This window comes from Paramisgurnus dabryanus, chromosome 18, assembly GCF_030506205.2.
Source record: "Paramisgurnus dabryanus chromosome 18, PD_genome_1.1, whole genome shotgun sequence".
In the NCBI taxonomy this organism is placed as follows: Eukaryota; Metazoa; Chordata; class Actinopteri; order Cypriniformes; family Cobitidae; genus Paramisgurnus; species Paramisgurnus dabryanus.
The window spans coordinates 20,824,335-20,847,261 of NC_133354.1; the positions used below are offsets into that span (position 1 = coordinate 20,824,335).

The 22,927-nt window shown below is 36.9% G+C and overlaps 1 protein-coding gene across 1 annotated transcript in view; it reads right to left on the reverse strand.

The window, feature by feature from the left end:
- Positions 1-2,246: 2,246 nt before the first annotated feature.
- kctd16b (potassium channel tetramerization domain containing 16b) overlaps positions 2,247-22,927 on the reverse strand; it is an 84,252-nt gene continuing 63,571 nt past the window's right edge. The window contains exon 2 of the mRNA XM_065287258.1: positions 2,247-8,284. Coding sequence (XP_065143330.1) covers positions 7,824-8,284 — 461 coding nt within the window. The 3' untranslated portion in view covers positions 2,247-7,823. The remainder of the gene's footprint in view (positions 8,285-22,927) is intronic.

Here is a 22,927-nt window from a genome sequence, read left to right on the forward strand (position 1 = left end):
TATTTTAACTGAGGGGTAAAATCTGCCCTCAAATTTGACACAATGCATGTTTTGCTGCATTGGAAGCTGAATTTAAAGGAAAACACCACAGTGTTTCAATATTTTACCATGTTCTTACCTTAACATAGACAAATTAATACATACCTGTATTTTTTCAAAGTGTGCACTTAATCTTTGTATAGCACATTGTGAATGTGTTAGCATTTAGCCTAGCCCCATTCATTCCTTAGGATCCAAACAGGGATGAATTTAGATAGAAGCTACCAAACACTTCAATGTGTTCCCTATTTAAAGACTGTTACATGAGTAGGTATGGTGACACAAAATAAAAAAATAAAAAATCTGTGTAATGACTTACGTAACAGTAAAAGCAAGCATTGAAAAAACATATTTACTTGGGTTGAGGTAAGGACATAATGAAATATTGAAAAACATGGTGTTTTCCTTTAAGGAAATCATTTTTAATATTATTTTTACCACCTGTTGAAATATAACATGTAGAATATGATGACACTTTACAATAAGGTCTCATTCGGTAACATTACTTAATCCATTAACACACTCTCAGACAAAAGATACAAAAGTTGTCATTAGGACAGTACCTTTTAAAAAGAGGAACCATATGTACCTGGAGGTACCTCTAATGTACCAATGTGTACCTTTTATGTTAAAGTACCACAAAAGTACACAAAAAGTACCGCCCCAGTGACAACTTTTGTACCTTCTACCTTATTTTTGAAAATGTATGAACCAACAATGAAAAACATATTTTTTACAGCATTTATGAATCAGTGCAACCAATATAATTATTTGGTGTTTTGTTAATTAATTTTGTATTTTAAAAATGTTTTAGTAAATGCTGAAGTAAGTAATGTTAAAGGCCACCTATTATGCCCATTTTTACAAGATGTATTATAAGTCTCAGGCATGCCTAGAATGTGTCTGTGAAATTTCTGTGCTGTTTTCATGTTTGTACCTTTAAATGCAAATGAGCCACTTTCTTAAAGGGATAGTTCGGCCAAAAATGATATTAAACCCATGATTTACTCACCCCCAAGCTGTCTGAGTTGCATATGTCCATCGTTTTTCAGACAAACACATTTTCGGATATTTTAGAAAATGTTTTAGATCTTTCAGTTAATTAAATGTGAAGTTACGGGGTCCACGACCTTCAAGTCCAAAAAAATGTGCCTTCATCCTTCACAAAATAAATCCAAACGGCTCCAGGCTGATAAACAAAGGCTTTCTGAGGGTAATCTGCGCAGTGTTGTTGTAGAAATATCCATATTTAAAACTTTATAAACGAAAATAACTATCTTCCGGTAGCGCCGCCATCTTAGACTCTTCTGTATTCAGGAGAGAGTATTAGCGTAGTGTACGCACTTTTCTTAGTGACGTATGACAAATTCGGAGGGCGGGGGCACAGAGCAGCAGCAGAGTAGCCTCCATAGGCTGCGTAAGCTCTCATCCTGAATGCGGACGCGACTAAGTTGCCGGCATTACTGGAAGCGAGTTATTTTCATTTATAAAGTTTGAAATATGGATATTTCTAAATATGGATCCTTCTTACCCTCAGAAGGCCTTTGTTTATCATTGTGGAGCCGTTTGGATTTATTTTGTGAAAGATGGCAACCCAGTCTCACCCCATTTCGTCAATATTTGATGACACTTGACCATTCGTCATATGTTGACGTGAAGGGTATACCTTTCGCGTCATTTTTTGACGAACTGGGGACTTCAATACTATTACGTCCGTTGCATTCTCTTTCCTATTTTATTACCATTTGCGCGTCGGTTTAGGGTTAGATTTACATAATGACATCCCTACCCAAACCTAACTCTAACCCCAACGCCAGGTGACAACTGTTTAATTTCGCGTACACTGTTTAATTTCGCGTACACAGTTTAATTTTGCGTAATCTAACCCTAAACCGACGCGCAAATGGTAATAAAATAGGAAAGAGAATGCAACGGACGTAATAGTATTGAAGTCCCCAGTTCGTCAAAAAATGACGCGAAAGGTATACCCTTCACGTCAACATATGACGAATGGTCAAGTGTCGTCAAATATTGACGAAATGGGGTGAGACTGTGTTAAAGATGGATGCACATTTTTTGGACATGAAGGTCGTGGAGCCCAAATCTTCACATTTGATAAACTGAAAGATCTAAAACATTTTCTAAAATAACTGAAAATGTGTTCCTCTGAAAAACGATGGACATATGCATCTCCGACAGCTTCTGGATGAGTAAATCATGGGTTTAATATCATTTTTGGCAAAACTATAACTTTAACAAAATCAATCTGATTCCTGTGAATACAGTCTGAGACTATTGAGATATGGGGGATAGTGTACACAAATCGTTTAGGGGGGAAACTATGGTAATATAGGAATGTTAGTCAGTGGCAGTGGGCGGGGCTTTATCAATGTGAGGTCACATTAACCAGAGAATCAAAACGGCTGTGTGTCTAATAAAACGGTTTTGGTTAAATGAGGATTTTTGTATTCTATTTTTTTTCTTTGAATCTATTATAATTGCATTTACTGTCAAGTATACTTCGCTTGTACTTGTTGTTTGGTCATGATTCTGAGGACCCCCATGAAAACGAGATGCATCTCATGGGGTTGATCCTCTAATAAATAATACTAAATAAATAAATAAAATAAATACAAAGTGGGTGGATTTTTTTCATTGTACGGTGGTTGTGTTCACACACATTTATGTCCAAACCTTGTACCTTGTAAAAATGGATTTTGCATAATAGATGCCCTTAAACAAACAAAACCTTGTAAAGTTTTACCAAGAACACTCACTATTTATTTATTTAATGAAAATGATGGTGATTTTTAAACAAATTTAGACGTGTAACACTGTGATCTCAAGCTAAATCTCGACGTAGGCTATAATAAATACCAAAACTTGTGCTGTTTACAGGCCTGCTGATAACTCTCTTGAAATAGGATGTGCAATGAGACAATCACAGCCGAGAGTGAGACAAAACGTTTTGGCCATTTCCTCATTATTTTCTGACAGAACATTGAAGAGAATTGTGCAGGATATTGAAAAATGTGCAGATGTGAAACTGCTGAGAGTTGAATATTCGTTTGCTGAATCTTTAAAATGTAAAACTTTGGGTGCAGAACTTGAAATAGAAGATAACAATGCTAGTGAACATTGTGCAAACACATGATAATGTGCTTATCGCTTGGCTGGAAGCAAGATTTAGGATATAGCCGTAGGCCTATTGAATATAAGGGGAAAATACCCAGATCACATGATCATGACTGTCAGTGTGTGATGCCTGCTTGCTATCAGTCAACAGACTTCAGTTCATACTGTTATAAAGCTATTTATCTATTGTTACTTTAGCCTGTGTGCTACTTTTTTATAATAATAGTGATTTATTTATTCAAATAGTAATCTCTCTGTAATTAAAAACTGAAATTGTCGACACTTATATGTTATTTATTTCTGTTATTATTAAATATAAAATATCTTTGTTACTCTTTATTTTAAGCTGGCCTTGTTACACTGTATATTTAAGTACAGAGTACTAACAACATGTTCTTAGTACAGGGTTAGGGTTTGGATAAGCTTTAGCTGCATGTACTTATGTATAATTCACTGTTATTACTATAGTAAATATATGTGTAACAAAGACATTGTAATATAAAGTGTTACCGTGATTTGTAATGCTATTTATACTATAGCCAGTGTTTGGAAATGTGCAGGCATTTGGGCTAAAATAATGACTTTACTGTTTCCTTAAAGTGCTCAGATGATGAAGAATATATTTTATTATACATGCTATTCTTTCTGTCTTCACTCCTGTAATATAATTTATCCAGTAAGCAGACCTTGTGATGGGGGAATGAGAGACTGGAGGGCAGATTTTGATTAGAATATTCATTCATATTCTAAAATAAAAAGATCCTTTGTACAAGGCCATGCGCATCATTACCCCCCTAACTGTACAGTACCTGACCTTTGGTTTTATCATGACATTCCTTTTCAAACATATCACTAGTGTACATTCCCAGTAACACTACATCAGTCTATCTTACAATAATATCTTCTTTTCATTAGCACATTCACATTAAAATAAATCTAATGATTGAATAAAGACACGTGTTAGACATCACTGCAATTCTACTGTAATTGTCTGAAAATGTGACCATGTATTTTCTAGTGTGTATTTGAAAAGAAGATAAAGTTTTTTTTCTACGTTTATAGATGTTCTCCGCTATCTTAATAATTGGCACCTTTTCTGTCTTTGGGGTGGTACCTCAGTGTTCCATTTTGTTTTGTACAGGTATACTAACATAATACAAGGTTGTACCTTTTGGGTACATTACTGTGCCTACTGTACATTAAAGGCGGGGTGCATGATTGACTACCAAATCACACTCAGCAGTAAGGGGCGTGTCTACTAACCGACATTGTTGCCTGGGTCGCGTATGTGTGGGGCGGGTCTATCAAAAGAAGGCCAGGTTCTATTGGGGTAGGGGCGTGTTTATTTAGGTGATTTCAAATATTATCATTGGCTTTCAGAGATCATGCACCCCGTGTTTAAGTACCCATTGTATACCTTTAAAGGTACAGTTGACTATTTTGTACCCCTAAAATTTTACTGCTACAAAAATGGTTATTAAGGTACACAAACAGGAGTGCGTTTCCCAAAAGTATTGTTAACCAACTACTGTCATAAGTTTCGTCGTTACTTAAAAGTTTAACTATTTGGTGTTTCCTGAAAACATAGTTCAAACGGACATTCGCAAGCTGCATTGCAAACTTGTGTGGTTTGAATGACAGCTCTTCACCTGTCACTAGAATCATAGGTTCTTGTTATAATAATATTTAGACTTACATTGATCATGCTTTTGAAAGAAATAAGCAAAAAACATGAAGTGCATTCTTTATACATAATTCTAAATATATCAAATGTAATTTTCATGTTTATAAATTTGTAAACAAAATTAAAGTGCTGCATTTGAAAACTGCGCATGTGCACAGTCAAACGAGCTTTAAGACCCTGGGGAATCCCTGGGAGGAGTGATGTAAGAGGGAACTTGCACATGAATTAAATATCTTAAAAATAAACATCAGAAAACTAAATCACGATAACAAAATCAGTCTTCCGATGCAATATATGTTATTTACAGCAATAATCTGACATTAACAGATTAGTTAGTACTCCACCTCCCATGTGAAATCATCAACTATGTTGTTGAATCAACATGGTTCAAACAACGAATGTGTGACTAAGTTACTATGTTTTCGGGAAACCATCTTGACAAGGTAGTTTGTTTCTCCAACTATGCATCATATGATGGTTCAGCAGCGAGTTACGTCATTGTTCGGGAAACGCACCCCATGTCAGGTATAATATTGTACCCTAAAACCTAGAACATTTTAATGTATACCTATAAAGTTAGAAAAATGAGCCTTTGAAAGTTCCACCCCAGCTATCAAAAAGGTAGTTTTGTAAAAATTTTCTGACCGTGTATATTGCTTTTTAAAACATTTGTATGTTTTTTTCTTTTTTTGCTTGACAGAGCAGCAAGCGGCTTTTGATTTAACGAATGCAATGCTAATAGATGACATGAAACAAAGCCTGCATGAATATTTCTTTGAATGTCTAGCCATATTTTTGATAATGAATTAATCTAATATTTAAAAAAAAACTCACGTTAAAGACGCACTCTAAAGATTATTCCACACGGCCAAGGGTATTTTTATAACCTCCTGCGTTTAAAAAAAAAATCCCGTCCACACATGTTCGGTTTAAAAAAAATTTCCGCCTACATGAAAATGGAAAAACACGATAACACGCGCTGTCAAGAGTATGCCGCACTCTGGCCAATCAGAAGCCTTAATCAGAAGCAAAAACCCTGGTTTTACCACTGCAACCGGTTTCTGAAAATCTTCACCCTGGTAGGGGTTTTCAAAAATGTTTGGTTTCAGTGAGCTGATATTGCGTTTCCATATGGACGAATGGCCGAATCGCGTAAAAAAGTCACGGTTATAAAAAATACCCGTGTCAGTGTGGACAAGGCCTAAAATATGCTTGGGTATTTTCAACCCAGCGTTGGGTCAAAAAACTGATGTAATTTAACTTACTGTATGATAGGTTGTTTTAGCCCATTGTTGGTTCAAATATAAACATTAACCCAACATCTGGGTTCGTCCCTTTTTGTTATACCTGAAGTTATAACTTTTAGGAAACATAATAAAAGATCAGAAAATTAATAGATGCAGATCATAATTTTCCCACTTCCACCATTATTACATTTAAATTAAACCTCATATCAGTAGCATACAAATAGTATTCAAAGCATATTATTATAATATTTTTGCAATATCAGAGTTTGGCATTACTTGTTTAATATCATAATAAATACAGCTCGAGCAGCAAGTTCTGCAAAACAAAACAAAAATATATGTCTTACTCTGAAAAATGCTGGGTTACCCAACACTGGGTCAAAAAGGGACAAACACAACACGTTTGATTGTAATTATATATGTGCTGGGTTGTTTTAACAAAAAATGTTTGGCCCAACACTGGGTTAAATCAAAAAGGATTTTTTTTAAGAGTATACCGTAAGCTGCTTCGTATTGATGTGTCTAAAAATGACCCAACATGCTTTCCATGTATCCACGATTAATCACAACACCCATACACCACTTATTATAATTATTACCATCTGAATTAGCATCATTTATGTACCTCATCAAAATGAAATAAATATTAACTCTACTGTCCTTATACTATCAGAAGACATTGCACAACCTTATAAACTCTATATGTTTGTGTATTTCAGTTTGTGTTGACTATATCTGAAATATACAGTATTATATTTATTTTCCCAAACATTCCGTACTCAACCTTTAACCTCTTCCCAAACGTAAGCCATCACTCACTCCCCCGTGGAATATCATGTGTTTTAATCAATATGTTTCAGGAAGTCAAGTCTCAAAAGCTTAATGTGATGCTATTGAGTTTCCACCCGCAACCCCTTTTGTAAGCCATGACTGGATCTTGAGGGATCTGAAAGGGTCACTGATTGTAGCTTAGCTACAGTAAGATACATTAATGGAGCATGCAAAATCCAAAAAGGGGAAACGGATTTGGCTTTGTGGTCTCCAGTGCTTCTGTAAGTGTTGAAATGGAAACCCTCTCTCCCATCCGCCAGGGCAGTGGCTATTCTTAGAAAGGGCACAGTTGGGAGTGCATGCATTATTTATGAGTTGGATACACGTTCATCGTTCAACCTCTCGGCCACCTCAACTCAATCTCAGTGTCACTAACATAGCGATGTCGAAAGATCACTTGTAACAAACGCACAATCGCACACAAATTTGAACTCAACAAGGGAGACCCGAAAGACAGGCGCATGTAGCTGTGCCCCCCCCCCCAAAAAAAATGCTTACATTGCTCTGGAAATCTACAAAATTGCATGTGCTTACAAGTAAACTATCAGCGAATCTGCGGTCCACCCTGCTGAAAAGATGTTCAACAGGTCGCCAGTTTCTTAACTAGTTTAACCAGCTCTGAACCTGCTTGACTAAAAAGGCCAGATTTTATTTGTGGACAACATGGCTGTGTTGGTTTGAACCAGTATCGCCAGCATAAACCAGTCTGAAACAGTTCATGCTGGTTTAAGCCAGAACTAAACTGTTAACCATTGTAACTGACCAAGATTGATATCAAAGTAAAGTCAGAGGCAGTAGTATTGTGATAGTTGCAATAGTGGTAGTGATAGTTACAACACGTTCATCATTGTAGCTTCAGATTTAGTCTTAAAAACGCTCTCCATCCTTCAAAGGCGATATTTGCGCAGGAGATCGGCCTGCCACATGTACTTGCGTTCGGGAAAGTGCTCCGGAATCTTGATCTTGCGGAAGTCCTGGATGCACTTCTCCAGCTCCTCCTCCACGGTCAGCTTTTCCTTCGCTTGCCGCTTCTTGCTGGTGCTTGTGTCCCGGGAGCTGGCGGTGAGTGTTCGCAGAAGATCGCTCTTGCGGCGGTGCTCGGACTGCTGCTGTTGGAGAAGATGCTGAACGGGGCCTTTCTTAGGAGGCCGGTCCAACGTCTGCACGTGCGTCTGCCGGCTGACCGGGCCGCGGATGACGGTACCTTGCGGGGAGCTGGCCTCAGAGTGGCTTTCAGAACTGGAGGTGGACAGCTCGTTGAAGGACGTCCCACTCTCACCTTCGCCATCGCCTTTGTGTCCTTTACAGCAACAGTCGCAAGGCGGAGAAGTCCAACGAGAAGGGCCACCTGAAACACAGAAGAGAGGAAATCACCTGAGACTGAAGAACACATCAGATCTTTGGGCCTGTAGGTAAGTCTAGCCTGATCTCAACAGAATTTGTACATATTTGACGAGTTGGCTAATTCGTATGAATTCTCATGAAGAAACGTACGATTCCCATGAAAAGAACAACAACAACAAAACCTAACCCCTTTGCACAGGCCTGTGTTTTCCGTTGTCACTGATAAACTGCGTCTGTTATTCTCCACCACACCGATTCGCTGTATTTCACAACACTGATCCATGTCAGATTTTTAATTATGCAACCTCAATCCATTTGCATTTAATTATGCAAATGAGAGCCGGAGTGTCAAAAATGATTCACGGCGAGAGAGACTGCACTTGATCAAACCCATTAGCCATCTATATGGATGTTTATGCACAAAGTTAGGGCCACATTGCAATAATTAAACAGAAGGTAATTGTGCAGTTGTGCCCATGGTAAAGATATATTATCCAAAAAATATACAATTGCACTGCAGAAGATAATCTTCCAGTGTAAAAAAAAGGATAGGATGGCACATATAACCCCATATCAAAAAGTTAAAGGCGGGGTGCATGATCTCTGAAAGCCAGTGTTGACATTTGAAATCACCTAAACACACTGTCCCACACATACGCAACCCAGGCAACAATATCGGTCAGTAGACACGCCCCTTACTGCTGATTGGCTACAAGGGTGTTTTAGTATCCGGCCCGACTCCCTTTTCCAAAGTGTTTTTTAAATCATGCACCCTGCCTTTAAGAATGAAATTCGACCAAGTGTTTCAAAAATGTATCTGGTAGTGCATAAACTAGCAAAAAATCACTGGGCTTTTTGCAATCTCTAGAATTAATGACTTCCATTCAAATTTAATTCAAGTTAAAGAGTTAACTTTGTATCTGCAATCAACTCTTAATCACATTTAATTACCACCTTTACACAGCCCTGCCAACTTTACCTTTTGTTTCTTTTAGTATAGCACCACAAAGCATAAATTAACAATAGTTTTTTTAAGTATATATTATGAAAAGTTATTCAGAGTGCATTAAGAATTAATTAGAGTCAATTACACAAGGTGCATTATAGGAGCCAGTATGAGATGTTCATTTGAATAACTTGGCAACAGCAGTATTGATCCTACATCAGCAAAACAGCCCGTGTAAGAAATTGCCAAACTATGCAATAAAACAACTGTGCTTTGTTGCAAAAGTGCAGTTGTGCAAAAAGCACCCAATCATAACAAGACACTTTTATGGCATTTGATTACTCGAGTAGTGTGAGAAAGATCCATAAATAAATGTATTTAAAAATGAATTTTAAATTAATAAGAAGCTGAATGACACATGGTTATAATTATAATAGTTAAAGAAATATTCCATTTTCTTAAAAGAAAAATCCAGATAATTTACTCACCACCATGCCACCAAAAATGCTGATGTCTTTCTTTGTTCAGTCGAGAAGAAATTATGTTTTTTGAGGAAAACATTCCAGGATTTTTCTCATTTTAATGGACTTTAATAGACACCAACATTTAATACTTAACTCAACACGTAACAGTTTTTTTCTACGGAGTTTCAAAGGACTCTAAATGATCCCAAACGAGGCATAAGGGTCTTATCTAGCAAAACGATTGTCATTTTTGACAATAAAAATAACAAGTATACACTTTTAAAGCACAACTTCTCGTTTAAATCCGGTCGTGATGCACCAGCTGACCCCACGCAATACGTCATGACGTCAAGAGGTCACAGAGGACGAACGCGAAACTCCGCCCCAGTGTTTACAAGTGTTGAGAAAGAGGACCGTTCCAACGTTGTTGTATGTCAACTGATACTAATTAATGTCTTTGTGTCAGTTTATTGTTTACAAGGGTCCGCAAATGTGCGTTTTATATATGTAACACGTGACCTCCCTACGTCACTACGCATTTACGTTAGGTCGCACTGGACCAGATTTAGATGAGAAGTTGTGCTTTAAAAGTGTATATTTGTTATTTTTATTGTCAAAAATGACAATCGTTTTGCTAGATAAGACCCTTATGCCTCGTTTGGGATCGTTTATAGTCTCTTGAAACTCCGTTGAAAAAAACTGTTACGTGTTGAGTTAAGTGTTAATTGTTGGTGTTTATTTAAGTCCATTAAAATGAGAAAAATCCTGCAATGTTTTCCTCAAAAAACATAATTTCTTCTTGACTGAACAAAGAAAGACATCAACATTTTGGATGATATGGTGGTGAGTAAATTATCTGGATTTTTCTTTTAAGAAAATGGAATATTCCTTTAAGTAGCATGTATTTTAAACAATGGTGGGTTATTTTCATCCTAGCATTGGTTAAAAAAGGGATGAACCCAACCATTAGGTTAAATTAAGCTAGAAAAAGGATTATATTTGAACCAACAATGGGTTAAAACAACCCAGCATTTTGGGTTGAAACCACCTTGCATACACTGTAAAAAAAATCAGTAGAAATTGCAGCTGGGTTGCCGGTCACTTACCGTACATTTAAATTTATGTTTTTTACTGGCAACATTTTGTTCAAAGTTAAATGAACATTAAACATTTACAAGTCTTTGTCTTTACAGCGTAAAACTAAAAAAACAGCATCAAGCAAGACATTCTGGGAAACAAAATCTGAAGCAAAACACAGAAAAAGGTTGATGATGATTTCTGGTTCCCAGAATGCTTTGCATGAGGCTGTTATTTTATAGTTTTATTCGGTAAAGATAAAGACTTGTTAATATTAAAAATTTATTTAACTTGAACAAACTCTTGCCAGTAAATAACATGCATTTAATTACCGGCAACCCAGCTGCAATAACATTGTAATTTCTACTGAATTTTTTTACAGTGTTGTTACTGTAACTCAAGTATAACAAAGTCAACAAATTAAACCGTTTGAAATACTCTGAAATACAACAAAATTACGTACACAAAAGACATCTGCCTCTGGTTCGATCATGGGCGTCGGAACCATTATACGTGGGTGGGACAGGACCCACCCACTTTTTAAGACCAATGATAATGGACCCACCCACTTTTTTTCTAATTTAGCGCATTTGTCTGTTCACTTATCAAAGCGCTGTTAGTCCAAATCCATTCCACTAGAGCAGGGATCCCTAACCTTTGCTTTTTTTACACCGCGGACCCGTTTCAGCTTTTAAACATAATTCGCAGGAGGTGAGTGGACGCTGAGTTGCTGTTCGAACATAGTGCTGAAAACCTCATTTTCCAAATGTATAACGTTTTAAACAGAAGTAAATGTCAAAAAACCATGCATTAGGAAAATTAATAACTGCTTTATTTATAGTATATTTTCTATAGACGTGTAAAACCATATTAAAGCGGATTATTTTACTTTCATTGTTTCACGAGTTTGCCTGCCCATTTAGTCTTAATAATTAACGGTAAACAAACTTAGCTTGGTGTTCTTAAAGGCAGCTCGAACCTTCGGACTCGAGCCCCAAGTTCAAGACACAGAAGAAAGAAAGAGGAGATGATGAGGAGAGATGCCAGAAGAATTGCGTCTGTCGCGGAGGCACAGAGACTCCCGTTTTGCTTTTAATGATAATTAACACAGCACTAAATGGGGTTCCTTTCAAACGTTAAAAGTGTAGGCTAATCGTTAAAATATTATTACTGCTGTAAAATAGTTTATTTTGATTATGGCACGATCGCTGGATAATTTTCAAGTTTTTTTTACAGAAGCCAATTACTTTTCATTTGCGATATGAACGTCTTCACATATTTTTATTATTTGCGAGGTACATTTGCAGATAATTCATAAAGTCATACCTCTGTTTAATCGATTGTGTTTTAGAAGTACACATGCTCAAACTCTTATGACAGCATTGTTTCCCGACGGATACCATAAAATAAAGTGATCTCATTTCCAGAATCTCACATTTATATTTCTCTAAGAGAGAGAAAGAGAGATTGTGTATAACAAATAAAAAAGGTATACAAAAGTTGTATCAGTTTACCTTCATTCGTTTTTCCTTTTATTTCCTCAAAATAAAAAATAAACATTGTAGCCTACTGTCAGCAGAGTAGAGAAAAAAATGACACAGAGAAAGATAAATGAAACATGACATCTGTCATTATTTGCAAAATATTTAAAGGGCTATTACCAGAATTTCGACCGCAATAGGCTACTGTCTTTAATTTAATAAACGCAAATTTTCAGGCTAATTAAAAGGAAACATGAAAATGTCAAATATTGCAGTAAATGTATTTTTCGGGGGTGGGGGGGATATGTGGGGACCCACCCACTTTTCATTTGCTTCCGACGCCCATGGGTTCGATAATGATACATATATCACAGTTACTGTCCTGTACATGTAAGTGATGTTCAGGATGTGTTGCCTATTGATGCTGATTTAACAAGCAGTGCTAGCATTCCTTAAAAATAAGGTTTCTTATTTAAAAAAGCCCTAAACCTAGATATTAAAGTTATGTAATGTAAGGTTTCATAACTGTACTGTTTGTGCTACTGATATGAATTATCCATGCTAATATAAGCTATATTTCTTGTGATTTTTAATAAAACACACTGCTGTTACAAGTATTTTTCATAGTTATTCCATTAAGGAACCATTTTTAGTTGTGCAGGCATAAAATCCTAATGGGCATGTCTTCAACAGGGGTTTAGGGACCATCTGGGGCAGGGCTGGAGTGGGACAAATTTTTAACCTCAGAGTTTTATGCCTTAGACCGGCCCACTTTAGTTCTAGGGTGACCATACGTGGCATTTTCGCCAGACGCGTTCTGGCCAGGATTTCAGGTGTGTCCTCTGGAAGTCGCATGGGTTGACGGTGATGGTATTATTGGAGGTCCACCAAAATGATTTTTTTTATGAAATTTTGCCACAAACAAAAATGCATTAATGAGTCAATAATTCAAATTTCTAAATTGAGTGTGAAATGCCAACCATAAAATATATTGCCAAAATATTAATGTAGTAGACCTATGCCAAAAACTATTATTTTAATTACTATGTTATTACTATTATCTTTGTAACCATCATAACAAAGTATGTGTTATAAATAAAAATTAATTCTGTATTAAAAAGAGTGAAATTGTTATTGTTTATGTTTCTACCTAAACTGTGTATTCCCAGGGAATGCACATACTAGTAAAATTTCATTTTTATTGTTTTCTACATAAAAGCAACCTATATAATGTAAAGAACGTTCTGTAAATATATAACCTTGAATATTAACCGAGTTAAATCATGTCAATGACTGAAATCAATGTGAAATCAAACTTTGATGATGATTTTAGCCTGGATTTTAAAGACAGTGTAACAAATGTATTTTATAAATGTATATAATATGTTTTTAAAGTGTTACTATTTGTGTGTATCATAAAGAAAAATCAGGGGGTAAGTAACTTGTGATGAAAATAAAACATATGTATCATATTGCTTGACATGTTTAGAAGCACATCTGATCATTAATAAATCATAGCTAGTAAGATCATCATATTAAACATATGGCAACCTGTCAACTAAATATTAAATGTTTTCAGAGAAAAAGACTTCTTGTACATCATCAAATCTTACCACATCTCACATCTTATAGTCAATATGTCTATACTGCAGGGACAGAAGAGGACTGGCAGAAATGACTGGAACTTGCTTATGTGACAAAAATGGAATTCATTTGTCACTTGGTATAAAAGGGCCATTTGATCGATGAGTCGAGCCCTCATAATTGGTGTTTTGAAAAATGGGCCCTGACTTGGCAACATAGCTAAACCAGTTGGTGGCCAATTTTCTGTCCACATGGAATTAACAGGATGCACCAAAGCAGTGTTGACAAATGCATTTAAAATCAGGGTCGGCTGTAATTTTGTTTTTGAAGTGGGGTGAACTAAACCTTACAAGCCCTTAAACCTGGAATGAATTACATGCTTACAAAATAACAAGTGCTATATTTACAACATAATACTATTCATTTATTTTATATTATTTAATACACTTGGGGCCAGATTAAAAACATGACAAATTAATGACCGTGTGCAATTACAAAAAAGTGCCATTGGGAGTGGATATTTATTACCATTCAAAACTTATTGTCAGGAATTTGACGGAGATGAAACCAAACGCAGACATAGATGAAACAATGAAACAAAAAGGAAAACAAAAACCCATGATGGGGCAAACAATAAACCGGAGACAGCTAGACTAAATAACAACTAAACTTGACTACAAATAACATATAAGAAACTAGACTTTGACTATACTAAATATTCTCACAGGTACTCACAGTTAACAGGACAAAACAAACCAGCGAAGAAACACCAAACACAAGGACTATAAATAGGGAGAACTAATGAGGGGAACAGGTGAAAGTAATAACAAGCAAGGGAGTGGGTAAAAAGTGACGAGACACTGGAAATGCGTGGTCTAATATACAGTAACTAATACTGAGAACACATATCTCACACAAAACATTGTACTGTCAGAACCCTGCTAACAAGACTAGATATAATACAAAACAAGATTCGGGCAGGATACTGACACTTATAGTCTCAGTCTCGGTATAAATCAATGATTTTTATGAACCCATTCTGCCTTTTCAGCATTTCATTCATAAATGCTATTTTAACTCTTTCCCCGCCATTGATGAGTTATCTCTTCAATTAAGAACATTTGCATAAAAAACTTGTTCCTGAGGAATTTTTATGTTAATCTGCAATACCGCGATTATCCACAAGATATCTATTGAAAAATTGGTGCTATCTATTACCCAATTTATAAAAAACAGAAGCCAAAATGTTATTTACTAATTTTAAACTCTGTGTATGTTTTGATAATCGTTTTGAATCTGATCTCTAACAAAATTCCTTCACGAAAATGCAATAATATTGTATATATATATATATATATATATATATATATATATATATATATATATATATATATATATATATATATATATATATATTAAAGAAAATTACACAAATTAAAGAGTTTATAAACAGAGAAAAAAATATAGAAATATAGAAAAAAAATTTAGGCTGAAAGTTTTTTTCCTGTTTTGTTTGTTTGTTTGTTTGGGTCTGTTCTTTCATTTGAAATATTTGTATGTTTATATATTTTTAAAAGAAAATTTTCCTGGAAGGCATTTTGTGAAACTTTTGTGAAAATCACAAAAAATGCTGGCGGGCAAGTAAAAAAAATGGCTGGTGGGGATTGAGTCAAAAGGGGGAGGGGCCATTCAATAGGTCCCACCCTAAATTCCTGTTTCAGTGAAAATGTATAATATCAACACATTAAACAAAGCTGCGTATTTCAAGGCACTTAAGTGAGTCTATGATACTAGCCATTAATATGTTTTAAACAACCGAACAAAGACCAAATGTACGAGCATGTCAAAACTTCTCCAGTGCTCCAAAACACACTCAGATCCCAGAGGGTTTGTAAGGCCCACTGTAATATTAGCGCTGTTAAAATAAACATGTGCATGTTTTTTCTTAAGACCACTTTTACTAATACTGTATCTCCTCATGTTCAGCCTTTCAATGCTATTGCGATTTGTAGGTCTATTTATCCATCCATCACCTTTTCAGCTCGACTAAATAAATATTTTAGTAAAATGCCTACATTCTTTTTTTTTCGGTTATTAGTGTCCAAATATGTTTAAGTAGTGCATAGTATAAGTAAATTAATTTGGATGCAGCCTTAGTTTTCTTTTTCACTTTCTGCAGGGTTTTTTATATTCCATTGCTGCTTCTTCACCTCAAAGCTCATAAAACAAACAGATGAACAGCGACCGTGTCATCTGCGGCTCCCATTGACAATCTTGTCGTCTTTCCATCCCCAGACTTGCATAATCAGGAATCGCAAGACGAGCCCTTGATAGCTGCACTCGTGTGAAAAGCACTTAAGTGATAATTGTATTCTTTAAGAGTGCTCTGCTATCCCCGCATTCTGTGCACTTAGCCTCTACCGCCTGCTTCGGCGCATTTGAAGTGTCCGCGGCTAATCAAAGCCATGCCTGTGCATCCTCTTACAATACATTAATTTGTTTTATATGCCGTCAACTTGATAAAAAACATCCATACTACAAAATAAAATACACAATCACCAGCCACTTTATTAGTGCACCTGTTCAGTAATGCAAATCAGCAAATCGCATGATAGCAAATAGACCTGCTGAAGTTTACGCCAAATATCAGAATGGGGAAGAAACTGAAAGAAAGTCTACTAAAAAAAACAACTCATTATACAGCTGATATCTGAACGCAACACACAACATGTCAAGCCTTATCTCTCCAGCAGAAGAACAAACCAGGTGTCGCTGAGAATGCAGCTGGCAAATCTGCAGAAACGGCATCATGCTGTCATGTCAATATGGATGAAAATCTCTGAAGCATATTTCCAACACCTTATTAAATCGATGACACACAGAATAAAGCCAGTTTGGGGTGGTCCAACCTAATATTGGAAAGGTGTATTTAATAAAGTGCATATACATGCATATAATGTGCATGCTATCTAAATGCAGATCGTTAATTTAGTAATACATTTTAAATCTTAAAATGAATATTTACATTTATGTATTTGGCCAAATTTATCCAAAGTGCATTACAAGGTATACATTTAATACAAGCTATACAAGCATGTGTGTTCTTTGGGTTCAAACCCATGACCTTTGTGCTAACTCACTGCTCTACCACTGTGCTTTTAAGTCGTGGTTTTGGGATGTTCTTTAAAAAAGAAACCACAACATTTTCTAAGTTAATTTGTGGCAGCAGTCCGATCAAGCAACCGTCGAGTGAATCAGACAATGCATGCCACATCTAAATAGCAAGTCTGTCTGGACGCTATTGACTACTGAGCTTCCGCAATTACCTCAACATTTATAGCCTGTCTGTGATGGCAGAAGCCCTCTCAACAACAGCTGACAGGGGCGTAACCCCTGTCGCAGCCTGCCGCCCTACGTGAGCCCACCGCCAAGACCCGATCAATCCGCTGTTTCAACACAGACCGACCCGATCTGTCCGCACAGCGGCATGCTCATTCGTCTTTCCTCGTATCAATACATCACACAGCTGGTGGAGGTGCCTGAGCTATTGGCCCCCTATCGATTCTTGTCATATACCATGGCCAAGCAGACAAAATGCCACGGAAAGATAAACGTTAGCGCTGCCATGCGAGCCAAAACTTGCTCTCACTGGCATTTGTTTTGCTTGGTGGTGTCACATTACTGATTCACGTATTTTTAATGAATCAGGCGCCTGATCTCCTGGAACAGATCCCATTCTGTGAGTTTGGGGTTTTAGGAGGAGCTGTTAGCAATAAATGTGTTAAGACAGACTTCGGCTTCTGATCTGCCTCACAGAGGAGTTTATTCTGGCCAGAGATTGAGGACCTGTCGCATCCAAAGAGGTCTATAATACTTGGAGAGAGCTACTCTATTTGATTCCCATTTATCTCAATGGCAGTTGCTTGGCTGGTGCTGAACCTCGCCGCCTAAAGAAGAAATGCAATCAGCTGAGCCACTTCATTTGACTAATCACTATGGAAAATGATGCCATGACATGTTACACTCTCAGAAATAAAGGTACAAAACTGTAACTTTTCTGTCACTGGGGCTGTACCCTTTCAAAAAGTACAGCTTTGCACCTAAGGATTTCATTTTAATACCTCAGAGGTACATACTGGGAACAAAGAGAGCTTATTAGTACCTGAAAAATACATATTAGTATCTCAAAGGTACATATTGGTACTAAATGTTTACACATCTGTACCTAATGGTCCATACAATTACCTTTTTAAAGGGTGCTGCCCCACTGACCGCTAGGGTACATATTTTGACTTTTTTCTAATAATCTAGGTCCTAAAGGTACGGTAATCTACCCAAAATTATATTCTGTTTTGTATTCCTGTAAAGGTACCAAACGGAAACTTAGGGTACAGCCTCAGTGACAGAAAAGGTACAGTTTTGTACTGTGTAGCAATGCTAAATAGCTGGTAGCATTGCAGGAATGATATTACGCAGTGCATGAATAACGTCCCCTGTTATTTAAAGTTACCGAGGGGACTATTTTAGGTGCCGCATAATATCATTGCACCTGCTGCGGCCATGTTACAGCAGCAAAGTCTTTGATTATTACGCCAGAATGAGAATATAGTTCCTAGCCATATCGACCTAGAAAATCACAACTTTTAATTTTCCGTCTGTCTTAGTACACGATGTAACTACAGAAGAGTCAAGTTTTAAATAGGAAAAATATCGAAACTCTGTGGTTATTTTTAGCGCAATGCTAATGGTCTTATCAGATTCAATGGATAATGCTAAGCTATGCTAACAGTGATACTGCCAGAGATCAGCCAAATGGATTCCAAAACAGTAAAAATCAACTGTTTAACTCTAGAGTAGCTGTAAAATGAGCATTTTTTTAAAAGTGGAGTGTACCTTTAAGCATGCCACCAAGTAATTGGGGGGATGCAGTTTTTATAATAAAATGCACAGAACATTTCTGTACATTTTTTGTATATTGTAAACCACTGAAATTGTTTAAGACATGAAGATGTTTCAGTACTTTTTATCCAGAAAAGACGCAGCTGCCCCATTCACTTACAGTATGTGTTTATAAGGCAATCCATCGTGGCAATACAACAGACCAAAGCTGTCTACTGTATATATGTCTGTGATATCACTCAATTTTTCACTTTGAAAACCCTCAAAAAAACGGTCTTTTGAACAGTCTGCATTGGACATCGGTGGAGACTTCTGCGGCTCATTTCAGAGGTGGCGTCCGCCAGAAGTCGCATTTATAGTCCATTGCGATCTCATTTAGGGGCTGGACACACCAAAACTTTTAAACGCGGCTGAAAACGCCTTGAGGACGCCGAATGCCAGCTGTTTTTCAGCTGAGTGCCAGCTTTCTTCAGCTGAGCGCTTTGATAGCTGTGATACTTCAGCTGTGAGCCGGTTGGTTGCTGTGGTAATGTCCCGCCCCTCCTCCACTGTGATTGGGTGGCCGTGTGAGAACTGACATTGACGAGCGGAGATTTTCTCCCAAAGTTGAATCTCTTTTAACTCTCGACGCTCAGCGCCGAGCGCGGAAAAACCGCCGAGCGCCGGTTTTCAGCGCGGAAAAAACCCGCTAGCTGCTGGCTTATTTGAAAAACGCCGAGCTTATATTGGAAACAATTGAAAACATGCGCCGGCCGCGGGCGTAAAAGTTTTGGTGTACACAACCCCTTAAGCAACCGTGATAGCTGTCAACCGAGCTGTCGAAATACACTATTGGGTAAATTGGCAGCGGGCAGAATCACATTGACATTACGACACGGAAGGTGCATTTCAATAGCATTGAATAGCATTGGGAATAGCATTGATTTTAAGAGAAACAGATATGTGAACTAAGCATGTTTCCTAAATACGTATGAATATATTCTAGTATTTTTTAATTTAGTACATTTAAAATCCTACATAGAGCTCCTGTAGGTCTCCCTGCTATTTAAGTAATATCCACAATGTAACACATTAAAACATTCATTTTGCTTACAAGTAAACCATATATACTTGGGTAGAGCTCCTCTATAGCTCATTGTTGTGGCTTTGTGTTAGCAATGCAAAAGGTAATGGGTTCGAACCCAGGGAACACATATTGGCTAAATGTATATCTGTAATGCACTGTAACTTGCTTTGGATTAAAGCATCTGCCAAATGCATACATGTAAATGTAAAATCTGCTTTATCATGCTATGATATAGATTACACTTTGCATAGTACATAAGATCTCAATTACCCATTTAAATAAGCGTGTGCTGTATATCATGAGTATTTCCGATGTTGTCAGAGCATGAAAAAAATGTCTATTATGATTTGCTATCTGATATTCATGAATAACGTTTTGAGCATTCTTGCATCAGGCGTCTCTGATAATCCCAAGTTAGCTAGTCTTGATGTGCCAGAATGTGTTCGTGTGTCAGTGTGCTCATTCATGTGTCTTATTTTATCCGTACTGAGCATCAAGACTCTCTTCATGCCCAGTTTAAGCAAGACTGCGTTCAACTGCTGAGCAATATGCCAGCTGTCTGCCAGACCTGCTGTGTTCCTGCTGTAGTGATGGAGTTCTCTTAATTAGGCTCATCTATTTCTGGCTATGAAATCAACCACATATTTTTCACTTACCATACTTTCTTTCATGGTTTTATAGTTTTGAATTATTGTTTTTTGTGTCATTAAAACCTGGACTGATTGTACTTGAAGTCATTTTGAAATTGACTTTCTTAATATGAGCTTCTGCTCCTATTAGGCATGATTTATGAATGAAATTATTCTACAGCATTTATTAAACTATGTTCATTTCAGCATTAATTTTATACATTTATAAAATCTAAAATTGTAACTGTTAACATCAGTTAATGCACAATGAACTACAGTAACATGAACAATTGTATTGGCATTAAATTGAAAAAGCTTAATAAATGCTACAAAACCTATATTGCACATTGTTATTTTACATATTAGCTACATTGTAAAAAGTGGATCTAATCAAATTGCTTTAATTGGTAACACATAAAAAATTAAGCTCAACTTTAATTTTCTCACTTTAAGTAAAAAAAAATAGTTTTATTGGTAACACCTAAAACATTTAATCTTTTTCTACTTAAATTTTAAGTTGAATTGTATTTTTTTAAGTTATTTAAATTTCACGCTTCACAGTTTAATGCATCAGCAAACACAACCTAATTGTAAAGTGTCACCAATAATAATAATAATAATAATAATAAATTGAATTTCTACACCGCTTTTCTTGAACTCAAAGATTGTTTACAAGGCAGATCAAAAAAAGAGGGGGGGAGCTATGGATAGGCAGGGGCGAGGAGATGGGTCTTGAGGCGAGACTGAAAGATGGTAAGGGACTCAAAGGTGCGGATCTCAATGTGAAGGGAGTTCCAGAGCCTTGGAGCTGCCCTCGAGAAAACTCTGTCCCCAAAACTGCAGAGCTTGGACTTGGGGATGGAGAGGAGACCGGCTGAGGTGGATCTTAGGGACCGTGAGGGTTGGTAGGGGGAGAGGAGGTCTGTGAGGTTGGGGCCAGGTGGTGGATGGCTTTGTAGGTAAGAAAAAGAATTTTGTATTTGATCCGGTGGGAAATGGGAAGCCAGTGCAGTTGTTTTAAAACTGGAGTGATGTGGTGCCAGGATTTGGAGCGGGTGATGAGTCGGGTGGCTGTGTTTGGACCAGTTGTAGTCTTTTAATGTAAGTTGAGCTTGAGCTTGAGGAGTAGTGAGTTGCAATAGTCCAGTCATGAGGAGATGAAGGCGTGAATGAGTCTTTCAGCAGCAGGAGGTGAAAGTGAGTTTCTGATTTTTGAAACGTTGCGGAGGTGAAAGAAGGATGTTTCAATGACCTGATGGATGTGGGGCTCAAGGGAGAGGGTTGAATCAAAGATCACGCCAAGGTTGCGTTCCTGGAGAGATGGGGAGACAATGGTGCCGTCAATGGTGAGAGTGGGGTTATTGGTTTTGCTGAGTGTGAATTTGGAGTGGATGATGAGGAATTCTGTTTTATTGCTGTTGAGTTTGTGGAAGTTCTGTTGCATCCAGATTTTAGTAGTTGACAGACAGGAGTTGATGTGAGAGAGGGGAGGATTGTGGGGGGACTTTGTGCTGAGGTAAATGTGTGTGTCATCGGCATAGCAGTGGTAGTTCAGGTTGAAATGGTGAAATATCTGACCAATGGGAAGGATGTAAATGATAAAGAGGAGGGGGCCGGGTACGGAGCCTTGAGGAACACCTTGGATGACTGTGACTGTGGCAGAGGTGTGGTTATGGAGGGAGATGAAGTGGGATCTGCTGCAGAGGTAGGAACGTAGCCAGCTGAGTGCTGTACCTTCGATACCGAAGTTTTTAAACTGGGAAGGCTGCACTCAGGTCGAGAAGGATAAGAATGTTGAGGGAACCAGCGTCAGCAGAGGTGAGGAGGTCATTGAGGACTTTTTCAATTCTTCATTGTAAAAAAATTTTAATTCTTCAAATTGTAAATCATTGTTCTGCCTGTGAAATGACTTTTTCATACCATTCTAATTTTACCCTTTGCTATTCTTTCTTGATAACAGCACTTTTCTTGAAACAATAAATTATCAAAGAATAAAACCAAGCCCACTGTTTTAATAAATGTCCTGTTTACTTCAAATGACTCTGTAATACACTAGATTATAGAAGAAAGACTGGTTATACACATGTTTCACATGGTCCTATAAAGAAAGGTCTTTAAATACCTTTACTTTATTCTAAAGCCATGTTGTCTTAAAGATAAAGAGACTTCTTTTAAAGCGGCAATTTCATAAGTTTGCATCATGAATGTTTTCACATTCTGTTTAATAAGTATGTCAAATAGTTTCATATTATCCCATGCACCAAGACCTTCTTTTGTTTCAGAAGGATTTATTTAAATCAAATCATCACTAAGGGTTTAGACATGTGTGTAATCATCAAGATTCAGCTCGTATCTCTATTTGCTTTGAATTTCCCATTAATAAAATGCCAAAAGGAATTATTTTCCCCAAAAATATTTGTCATGAATAAACAAACAGAAGAATCAATGTAAAATAGAATTATTATTGCGACTGACCATAGTTTATTGATTTAGGAATTTGC